The sequence below is a fragment of the Mesocricetus auratus genome, unplaced genomic scaffold, assembly GCF_017639785.1.
Source record: "Mesocricetus auratus isolate SY011 unplaced genomic scaffold, BCM_Maur_2.0 Super-Scaffold_100026, whole genome shotgun sequence".
Classification (NCBI taxonomy): Eukaryota; Metazoa; Chordata; class Mammalia; order Rodentia; family Cricetidae; genus Mesocricetus; species Mesocricetus auratus.
Genome location: NW_024429207.1, coordinates 464,369 through 476,407, shown reverse-complemented (window position 1 = coordinate 476,407; position 12,039 = coordinate 464,369). Strand labels below are relative to the sequence as shown.

The 12,039-nt window shown below is 37.9% G+C and overlaps 1 protein-coding gene and 1 long non-coding RNA gene across 7 annotated transcripts in view; one reads left to right on the top strand and one right to left on the bottom strand.

Moving 5' to 3' along the window:
- Nucleotides 1-7,053, top strand: part of Asb5 (ankyrin repeat and SOCS box containing 5) — a 41,534-nt gene extending 34,481 nt beyond the window's left edge. For 4 of the 5 annotated variants that reach the window (XM_005066689.4, XM_040731794.1, XM_013110737.3 and 1 more), the window contains exons 3-7: nucleotides 844-951; nucleotides 2,118-2,268; nucleotides 2,426-2,560; nucleotides 4,762-4,953; nucleotides 6,466-7,053. In XM_005066689.4, coding sequence (XP_005066746.1) covers nucleotides 844-951; nucleotides 2,118-2,268; nucleotides 2,426-2,560; nucleotides 4,762-4,953; nucleotides 6,466-6,593 — 714 coding nt within the window. In that variant the 3' untranslated portion in view covers nucleotides 6,594-7,053. The remainder of the gene's footprint in view (nucleotides 1-843; nucleotides 952-2,117; nucleotides 2,269-2,425; nucleotides 2,561-4,761; nucleotides 4,954-6,465) is intronic. The other variant, XM_040731795.1, reaches the window with a different exon arrangement.
- The window catches only part of LOC121134121, a 53,842-nt gene that overhangs the window by 36,795 nt on the left and 5,008 nt on the right, over nucleotides 1-12,039 (bottom strand). The window lies entirely within an intron of this gene.

Here is a 12,039-nt window from a genome sequence, read left to right as displayed (position 1 = left end):
ATTAGGTTATGGTGCTACAGTAATAGCAGGGTTCATGAGCCTCAATCATGTTTGTGAATGGGACACATTGCCACATTGCAATAATTACATGCTTATAGGCACAGTGCAATAAAATATGTTTATAAAGTATAATGACCAAATCAAGGTTGCTAACCTTTCCATCTCACACATTCTAAATTTGTATTGCCCCTTAATAATTGTGCATATTTGTTGAGTATAGTAAGATATTTCAACACAGGTATTCACTGTGGCTGGGCAAACCAGAATAATTGATTTATATATTCGCTTCTCTCATTACAGAGACCAGTTATCCTACAAGAAACCACTGGGTAGGGGGGAATGTTTGCTCTGGCTGACATGCAGGGAAGGTTGGGTAGCTAGGTCTCTGGCTGGAGTGAGACGCCAGCTGCTCACACAGCTTGTCATGTTTCCACAAAAGAGAAGCAGAGCAGACTGGCCAGAAGCAGCAGGAACATAACCATAAACTCATCCTTAATGAAAGTGGTCCACTTTACCCGTTAGGCCTTTCCTCTTAAAGGCTCCAGGACAGAATTACAAGGGAAAACGAGACAGAGTATTAAGTAAGCAGTTGACACAGAAAGACAAGTACCACGTCTAGAGGAGCTTTGAAAGGTTGACTTGAAGACAGAATAGTGATCAGATGACATCACAGTAACCTGGCATGCATACTGTGCATAACTAGAAAAGGGTAGGCTAGGGAGTTTCAACAGCTGACCAGCTCAACTACTGCACTGGAAACAGACTGACTAGATTCTTCCATGTCTACACAGTCTCTGTGACATTTACAGGGATGGTGTTGTCTGCCTTCTTGTCTCACTGTAGGGTTATAATGTAAATGGAGTAACCATAGACCATGTCACCCCACTCCACGAGGCCTGCCTGGGTGATCATGTGGCATGTGCAAGGACTCTTCTGGAAGCTGGAGCTAATGTAAGTTTTAAAAAGAAATTATGAATTTCACATCTACTGACCAAGAGAATCAAAGTTCTCCTCTTATTTTTTCTTTCCTTCTTTCTTAATAGTTTTGAAAACATAACAATACAAACAATGTCCTAGGACTGCCTCAGCCTTCTCAGGACACTGCAGAGGAATCCAGTCATTGTATAGAGTAGTACACCCATGATCTTTAGATTTTCTATTTTTGTGAGTCAAAATAACAACAGATGTGCATCCCTATATTGGGTCTTTGCTTGTATTCTGAACAAGTTTTCAAAAATAAATTCTCAAAAATAATAGTCGTGGTGAATGCCTGTATTCTTGGATCTTTGGAGGCAGAGTAATAAGGAATTTGAGGCTAGTTCAGGCAACCTCTCTCCTCCCTCTCTCTCTCTCTCTCTCTCTCTCTCTCTCTCTCTCTCTCACACACACACACACACACACACACACACACACACACACACACAGACATACCATCTCAGAATAGAACTGATATACCACATTTAAATCATTTAAATATCCACAAGTAATATGTTTGTTGTATTGGCTGATAAATAAAGCACTATTGGTCAATAGGGAAGCAAGCTAGGTGGGACTAGGAGTCAAGGAGGATTCTGGGAAATGTAGTAAAGAGTAGGAGTCTCCATGTGATCCCAGAAAGAGAGGACACATGAGGCTGGCATCCTCAGAAAGACAAGTCCTTGTAAAAATATATAGATTCGTAGTTATGGGTTAAAAACTAATCAGAGCTAGCCAATAAGAAACTATAACAAATGGTCAACAACTTCATAATTTAAAACAATAAATAAATAAATAAATACCCACAAGTAAAGTGGCCTCGTCGTTTCCTTCACCATTACCTGTTTCTTTCCTTTTTGATTTATTGTTGTATTGGTGTGAATCCTGTATTTGAATGTTGGTTTTTCAATGAACAATAGTAGAGGGTCCATCCCTGTAACTTTTCTCCCACATTATGTTTCTACTTATCTCTTGAAGGTTTAAAGCTTCTCTCATTGATGTTTATGAAGTAAATACCAATTGTCATATTTGCAGTGCACATTTTCATTTGGCAAATCATGTAACTTTTAGCAATGCCTAAATAAGTTGCTTAGTCCTGCATGATTTATGACTCTCATGCTCAGATTTTGGATATGGTTTAGGCAAATGCAGTCACGATAGATGGTATAACTCCCTTATTCAACGCGTGCTCACAAGGCAGTGCAAGCTGTGCAGAACTGCTTTTGGAATATGGTGCCAAAGCCCAGCTGGAGTCCTGTTTTCCATCTCCAACACATGAGGCTTCGAGGAAAGGTTAGTTACGGAGTTAAGAGGGGGAAATATCCTAGGGCATGCATGTACCTATTGGTCCTTCAATGAATTACACTTCTGTGGGAAACATGAATGGAGGCACTCGTTCAAGACAGATAATTAACAAAAAAGTAAAGCTGTCTTTTCTTTGCGTTGGCAGGGCACCATGAATGTCTCGACATTTTGATATCCTGGGGCGTAGACGTTGACCAAGACATTCCTCACCTGGGAACTCCCCTTTATGTAGCTTGTATGTCACAGCAGTTCCATTGCATCTGGAAGCTTCTTTATGCTGGTACTTTTCCATTTTGTCCATACTCATACACAATAATTTGTTCATCTTACTCAGCTTCTTTTAAAAGTCATATTTCATTGTGAAAAGGTTCTTATTTTAAACATTATCACTTATGCATATATAACTTATTAAATATATCTGATAATTCAAAGCTCATAGATGAGTCTACATCTGAGTATACTGCATCTGAGTCATCAATACAACATTTGTTACATAATTGAGCCTTTCCTTATAATCAGTCATAAAATTAAGATTCTCCAGACTGAATATAATATTGCTAGGTATGTAAACAAATCCCACAAAAACTTAGGGGCTCTGGGTACTTGGATAACCTTATTGCCTTTCAACCATAAAAATCCATGGACTGTCCTAGACTTCATTCTTTCTGTCCTGTGACTTGCAAAGATTGACTGCCTTCTCCACTAAGTTCCTCAAAGCTCAGCTTTTGTTTCATGAGAAACAATCCTAACCTGTTCAGAATTGGTGTTCTCTCCCACATTAGAGCTGGGAACTTCTTGGAGTTGGTCTATGCCTCCCCTCATCATTTATTTCTCTGTCATGTGGTAGATACTTAGGATATACATGAATGAGGTACTAGGCTTTTATGCTTTTTATTTTGTTTGTGGCATACACACACATATATATACATATATATGTATATATATATATGTACATATACATATGTTACATACTATTTACTTACAGTATATTCAGGCATACAATTTTAACAACCCCTCTACATATAACTCACATTATCTTACCTGACCTATAAATGCCTAATAAGCAGAACTTACATTCACTATTTTATTCACATTGCACATAGAATCTTAAATATGAATTCTGTTAATATAGATACATTCTTATTTCCTAGACAAATTAGCCATACATTTAGAATAACCAAGATAGTATATGTTTTATCATGCATCTTCATTTTTTGAGAAATATTTTCACCAAACACTTTAACACATGTTAAAGAAAAAACATTGAAAATTGCTGTTAGCAATGCTTGATTGGTTGCTGTTTTCAGGCCCCTTTGTTCTCATAAAGTTGATAAGTCCAATGGAGTTTATGATTTCTTTAACGAAATTTGGTCAAGAGATATTTCTTCACTAGATATTTTATAATTGTTTAAAAATACTGAAAGCAATTATTTCTGCCAAAAGTTCAAGAGAGCTATGAAGGAACTTAAGATGAATCGATTCTTGTGGTAAGGATACTTTTACAAACTATCAGAAAGCTGGGTCAGAAAACATGTATGACCTTTAGTAGTAGGTATTTTCTTGCTTTCTGACATTTATATATTAGACAATGGTCTTACTAGACTCTTACAGTGTTAAATATCATCTGCTCATTACATGGTCATTGAAAGTAAGTAAGCAACACAGAATTTTGTAGGTAGGCTTATGTTTCTCAATGAGAATATTTTCAAAAGTTTGAGATTTTATGCAGATATCAATTAAATGTTTTTCCACGGCAGAGGCTTAATGTCTTTATGTGTTCACTGACTGAAACTACACAAGTGAAAACTGACAGGTAAATCTATATACATTTCACCTAAATGACTCATATATTTATATCCATGAGTTTTTAAAGACACCAAAAAACTTTCTTGCCTTACGTGAAAATAATAAAAGTAATATTATTCCAGATAAATTTTAAGAACTATTATACATGATAAAACTAGGTATGTGAGAACTTAATAATGCCTTTATGCTGGTAAGATGGCTCAGTGGATGGCATTTGCCTTGCACGCCTGATAATCTGGAGATCCCGTGAGGATGGAAGTAGAGAAATGACTCCTTGAAGTTGTTCTGTGACCAAAAAATGCACATTATGGCATACACACCTGCACGCATGCGTGCATGAGCAGGTGCGCACGCGCACACACACACACACACAAACACACACACTCACACACACACACACAGAGTACTGATAAGTAAATAAGAACCTTTTCAAAATTGTAAGTCTCTTTCTTCTGATATCTAAGATGTCAGAAAAAAATACCCAGAAAAGTATTTGAATATAACTAATATGCATACCTCTACATCCAGAGGTAACAAATTTATGTATATCTATTTATCTGTCTGTCTGTCTGTCTATCCACATGTATGTTTATATACAAAACAACTTATTCCCAATAAAGGTAGTTACTCATAAATAGTTGCTTTTTTAAATCATCCCTGCCTGTTTACATATAGGTGCTGATGTACACAAAGGCAAGTACTGGGACACTCCACTACATGCTGCTGCTCAGCAACCCAGTACTGAAATTGTGAACTTATTGCTAGAATTTGGAGCAGACATCAATGCCAAGAACACAGAACTTTTGCGGCCTGTTGATATGGCTACATCTAATAGTGCTGTAGAAAGAGTACTTCTTCAACATGAAGGTAGGGAGAATATATGCAAACGTTTACAGATGCAAAAATATACATCCCTAAAGCAGACGAAACTGAAAAGTTCTTTGTTACCATATGAAGTAGCAATGGCATAAAATTTCAAATATTGTGAGAACTAAAAAATTCAACTTGGGTTCTATGCAAGGAAAATATGATTTTAAGATTTTATTGTATATAAACCTTTATGTTCCTTTAGTAAAATATGTTGAACTTGTTTCAATAATGCATAGTATGCAGGTTTTGGATCCAATATCTACTTACATGCACTATTTTTAAAAATACTTGGGCACATGGCACAGTGACACACGCCTTTAATCCCAGTACTTGGGAGGCAGAGACAGACAGATATCTGTGAGATTGAGGCCAGCTTGGTCTACAAAGCAAGTTCTGGGACAGCTAGGGCTGTTACACAGAGAAACCCTGTCTCAAAAAAATGACAATAACAAAAACTGGGTGCAGAGTAATTGAGCCATAGGTAAAACACAAAACACACTAGCACATGCTAGGTCAGTTCTCTCTACCAGAGAGTCATATTTCCAAGCAGCAGAATTCCCCCCGCTCCTCCATGCCCCCCCCCAGTTGCTTTTTGGGTTTTTGTTGTTGTTGTTGGCAGGGTTTCTTGTATTTTGTGTTGCCATGAATTCACTAGATATCCAAGGACAACTTTGAAATTCTAATCCTCTGACTGTGACTCTCAAAAACTGGGATTATAGACATGAGCCACCAAGCCTAGTTCATGCAGTATGGTGGGACAAACTAGAGTTGCATGTATTCTAGGCAAGGAGTTACCCACCAAGCTCCATCCCCAACCCATTCATGCCCAATTTTATAAGGCATGGTGCATGTTCTGTAGTGTGCCGTCGACACACAATAAGAAAAGGTTTTTTTTAACCTTTAAGATTTTTTTCTTAAGCAAATTTTGTAAACGTTAGTTCAGAATATAATTGCAACTTAAAATTTTGCTTTTGTGATATACATCTTGGTTGTTTTGATTTAGATTCCCTTTAAAGATAGGAATTTGTTCTGAAATTTTCAGTGAAACAATAATTTTATAATCTTTAAGATAATTACGTTTTTTATTATTTATTTGTATTTTGCATATGCAAGCGTTTTGCCTGCATGCATGTAAGGGCATTGCGTGCTTGGTACCTGCAGAAGCCAGAAGAGGGCACCAGTTCCCTTAGCATTGGAGTTAAAGATGGTTGTCAGCCATTGAATCCTGTGGGTACTGGGACCTAATTCCAAGTCCTCTATAGGAGTAGCAAGTGTTCTCAAATGCTGGCCACATCACCAGTACTTTGAAGACTATAATGTTTTGAAAAACATGTATGAGATATTTCTCAATCATGAGCTATCTCAAGATCTCACAAATAAAGGCAATATAAATAATAAAAGACACTTGCCATTAGCCAAATTAGCTTACTGTTTTTAGGCTTTTAGTTAATAGAACTTATCACATGTAAACATCCATTTTCTAACTAATATATCCTTGTTTTCTCGTAGCTACGCCAAGTTCTCTTTACCAACTCTGTCGCCTCTGTATCCGCAACTACATCGGAAGACAAAGGTTGCATCTTATCCCCCAGCTTCAGTTACCAACGTTGCTGCAGAATTTCTTACAGTACCGATAACACAGTAAATAGTTTTACATTCTTTGAAAGTCAAAAATTTCTATTTCACTTTCTTTTTAAAATATAGAATGATACAGGTCACCTGGGCAAGCAGTGAAATCTCACCAGATTTTCATTTAAAGAATGCTCATTAGTACTGTTAATGAGTTTTTATGGTCTTTTGGATTATGTTTAAAATATCTACACTATGTTAGCTATCTCAGTGTACCCTCTTGGCTTTGGGGAAAATGTATTCACTTTATGTTTTATGTTATAGAGCACAAAATTGCATACTTTTACTAAATTTTTAATTCAATTATAAATTTCATACTATATTACACGTTGAAGGATCTGTATTCCTCAAATAATGGGTTAACTGTAATTTTCAGCTACTGCCATTGGTTATCTCTGTGTTTTTAATATTGACAAAAATTCTAGAGCAACTAATATGCTTTTTGAAATAAAAATGAATTATACAGTTGCTGTTGTAATGATCAATTTACAAGAGTAAGATAATCTCGCCTTCTCTGTACTGAGATCTCCAATTTGCTTTTACAGAGGTAGTCTTGTGATAGACTAAACAGTAGGACTAAAAGTTAGTCCTGACCTTGCAATGACAGATGTAGGAGGTTAAACACCTGTGAGAGCTATTTGAAGACCTTCTCAAGGGATGTTTCACAAGCTCTGGCCTAAGTGCTTTCAGATGTTTCCCTACTCTTCTCCTAGTTCAAAAACTGTCAGTACCTAACAGTAGCAGGCTGAAGAAAATGGACTTTATGCCTTGCTGATGAAGTCCTGAGTTACATTCTGGGGCCATCAATTCATACAGTGAGTTCTATATCCCAGAATAGTGTGTGCCAGGGCTCCCTAACTCCTTAGTCTCTACACTTTAGGTGACTGAGAGTGAGTCTTGATGAGTGAACCTGTTGACTTCAATCTTTGAAATGGGGTCAATTCAATGATCAAGGAAACAGATGAATTCATTCCATATCCCATTTCTTGTTTGACACTAGGAGGAAAAGGAGTTTCTTACCATGAAAAACTACACATATCCCTACTGCAGGGGTTCTCAACCCTTGGGTTATAACCCCTTTAGGGGTCAAATAACCCTCTCATGGGAGTCACAAATTAGGTATCCTGGATATCAGATTGTTTTTCTTGGCCTAATGGACAGCAGTTTGTAATAGTGATATCAGATATTTACATTACAATTCATAACAGTAGCAAAATTACACTTAGCAAGTAGCAACAAAAATAATTTTATGGTTGGGGTCACCACAACATGAGGAACTGTTTTAAAGGGTCACAGCATTAGGAAGGTTGGGAACCACTGCTCTAGCAGAAGGAGCTTAGAAGAGGCATATTAATATTCCCTAAGAGGAAGGTGATATACATGTGTCATTGGCTGATAAGGGGAGACATAGGACTCTGACACAGTGCAACCTACAGAAAACTCACATCAGAAAAGACAGACAAGCAAGCAAAAGATTATTCCGTAATGTGAATACAGGTCTGCACTGGTCCTAAAGATAGTCAAATCTACAATCCTACTGAAAACATTATTCTTGAAAGAGTAATGTTTTTAGTTAATTGTTCGTGGAAATGTAGTTTTAAGATATGCATTAGATGTGTTCTAGGCAGAGGCCAGCAACATGATGCCTTGACATGTTTTCTATCTATAGTATTATGAACCTTCTTTAATGTGAGGATCCTTTCGATGTGAACACATCTCAGCCCCATAACATAACATTTGCCTTCCTGACACACTTAAGGCTTGAGGGAAACAGCTCTTGGCAGTTGAACACAAATACTGAGAGTGGATTCCATAGAAATATTCTCAGAGATAGATTTCCTTCCTGGAAAAAGTAGAGTAAAAGTGGAGAGATTTGGATTAACTAAGTCATTCAAATCGTTCCTCACAGAAAGTGAGAGACTACTGAATTGGCTGAGTTTGACCACATTTTACTTAGGAAAGGGAAGCTTGAGGTAACCAAAGCAAATAAATTCTGTTTAGAGTAGACGTTTTGCAAAATGAGCATATAGTTTGTCCAGTTTTCACTCCCAACATATGGTTTTCATAGGCCAAAATAATTTTTAAATATTTTTGAGCCCCAAAGTTATTTGTAAAAAGATTCAGCAAGGGCTTACGTAATAGGTTAGATGATAAAATCTCCTGTCATTCAGAGGACTTGATTCAACCCAAATAACCCACATAAATGTTGAAAACTATGTGATGTGGAGTACTTTGACACACACACACAGATGGGCTTTGGGAGGATGATACTGAGTGTGATTCTCTTGCAAAGCTGAACAGTTTTATGCATCAGATGACAACATTGTAGCAATTTTCAAGTTTGACTGATAGATTTTTTTTTGCTGTCCAGAAACGATGTAGCCAACTTTGTCCTCCTGTATAGCTATTCATACATGATATTATGATACATAATATCACCCTGGGAGAAGTCGTCCTTTCTGGTTTTCAGGTGGGGAGTCCGCCAGTCATGCCTGAACACAGAGTACAGGGGAAAAATAGCCACGGTACTGGTTATATTTGTCAAGTTGATACAAACTAGCGTCACCTGGGAAGAAGGAATGCCAGTTGGGGAATTTTCCCCATCAGGTTGACATGTAAGATATATTTTTCTTTTTATTCATTTTTTTATATTTATTATCATTTATTACAACATTTCTCCATTCCCTTTCCTCTCCTCCAAACCTTTCCTTATACCCCTCCCTACTCTCCTTCAAACTCATGGCCTCCTTTTTTTATCCATTGTTATTGTTCACATATCATTTTCTTATTGTTAATAGATACAGGTAGGCCTAGTTCACTGTGGGCAGTACTATGCCTAGGCAGGCGGGCTTGTGCTGTGTAAGACAAGCAGACCAGCGAAGCTACAGGGAAGCCAGTAAGAAGCATTCTTTCGTAGTCACTGCTTCAGTTCCTACTTGCGGGTTCCTGGCTAAGCTCCTGTCCTGGTTTCCTTTTATGATGGACTCTAACCTGGAAGATACAATAAACCTTGTTCTGCCCAAGCTGTCTTTGGTTACTGTTTTTATTGATGCCCAAGACAATGAAATGATACTGGATTCAGAGAGGCATCTTTGCCTTGTGTCTGTCTATTTACTGCCCTCAAGAAGTGGAACCTGCTCCTGCGACTCATGTTCAGATGGGTCGAGTTTCTTACCATGACTAAGAAATACGGTAAAAGCAATATGAGACTGTTTGATGTGGACCTCTGAAAACTTCTGTTTTCATGTGAAAGACTGAGGCCACCAAAGGAAGAAGCCTAGACTGGTCTAATAGAAGGTGAGAAAATGTGGAGAGAGCACTTAGTGACCCAATACCCAGAACCAACCATGTGAGTAGGGTGGATTAGTTTCCTTTCTATTGCTTTCATAAAACTCCAGGACCAACACAACAATGGAAGAAGGGGCTTGTTTGGGCTTATGGTTCAAGAGCAGTGGTTCTAAGCATTCCTAATGCTATGACTCTTTAATACAGTTCCTCATGTTGTAGTGACACCCAACCATAAAATTATGTTTGTTGCTACTCCATAACTGTAATCTTGCCAACATTATGAATCATAATGTAAATATTTTTGGAGACAGATGATTGCCAAAGGGGACTTGACCCCACAGGTTGAGAACACATGTTCCAGAGGGATGAGAGTTCTTTGCCTTCATAGGAGGCTGCCGTAACAGAAAGCTCAGAGTTTACAGCTTGAACACAATCTCAAAACAGATAAAGAACTGGGAATGGCCATAGGCTTTAAAACCTCAAAGCCCATTTCCAGTGATACACTTCCTCCAAAAAGACTAGTCCTCCCTAAACCTTCTCAAACAGGCCAACAACTGGCAACCAAGTATTCAAATGCATGAACCCATCCAAACAACATGTGGCCATTCTGGGTCATGTTTCCCTGTAGCAGGTTTTCTCTTGGGCCACCAACCAGTTCCCAAGATATGACTTGGAGGAGACATATTATTAGTTTTCGAATGCTCAGCCTTAGCTTAGCTTATTTTAATCCATTTCTCTTCACCTGTGCTTTGTCTTGGGCATTTTACATTTCTTTGTGTATACCCTCCTTTCACTGCTCCTTGTGTCTGGCTGGTAACGCCTGGCTTCTGGCCTTGGGCATGTGCCTCTTCTTCTCCCTCATTCTCTTCATTCCTTCTTCTCTCTCATTCCTGGATTTCTCCTCCTACTTTTTCTCTATGCTTGCAACCCTGCCTAACCCTCTCCTTCCTAGCTACTGACTGCTCAGCTTTTTACTAGACCAATTAAGCACCTTAGGCAGGCAAGGTGAAACAAATGAAACACATCTTTACATACTTGAACAAATGCAGTGCAAACAAATGTAACACATCTTTACATCATTAACAGAGGCAGTGGAAACAAATTTAACACACCGTCACATAGCTAATGTAATATTCCGCAGCATAAACAAATGTAACATCTTTACCTAGTTAAAATAATATTCCACAACACTCCCAATATACAGTAGACAGAGAAGTAAAGCCATATTATTAACTTTAAGCAGGGCCAACAAACAGAACCAACTGAGTCCAGCCCAAGTGCTGCTACATATGATTGTATGAAGAAAGTCTATTTTTATATGATTTAACCAGGAAGTGTCATACAGTTCTATTATAGAGCTGTAGATACCAATGAAATAGATATATCTCATGCCAGGGGTTTGGGAATCCATTCATCTTATTTCTGTACTTCTCAGTTACTGTCTTTCCTTATTCTATAAGGAATTGTGAGGGGCTCCACTAACTGCATGTGGGTTAGAGTGTCTATTACTATTGATGATGAACTAAAGTCTTGTCATTTCTCTGTTTAACATCTTCAGCCCATCAAGTTGTTTAAGGGGAGAATTTTGAGGTAACCAAACAATAGTAAATTGGGGGAATAAAGACATACTGTTATTGGCATCTTATGCCCAATACCATTTCTCACATCGAATCCCCCAAGTTGAGTCTGTGGGTTGAAGCTTCATGGATAATCTATAGAAAACCATATCCTCTTTCATCACTATAAAAGCATCTCATGCTGCTTACAAAAAGGATCAGATTTTCCCCAAAACCATATCTAATGACAGCAGCAATGATGAGCACTTAAGCTAGTGAAATATTACTCAAGTTCCTCTGATTAACTTTGATTTCATACGTGTTGGCTGAAAATATTGTCTGAATGTAAGTGACATGTTCCACTTGCAGCCCTTATGGATTAACAACCAATATATACCATCCATCTTTTTGTTTTTATTTTTGCTTTACCATGGCGACATCAGAGGCCACATGACCCAGAGGATCCTTCTGAACCATCCTGGATCCCTCTGTTCAGCTACACTTATGTCAACTTAACACTAGCTAAATTGAAAAGGAAACTTAGAAAATGACTCCCCAAATTGGTCTGCGCTCAAGGCCGTGTTTATGTTCTTGGCTGACTATTGATGTG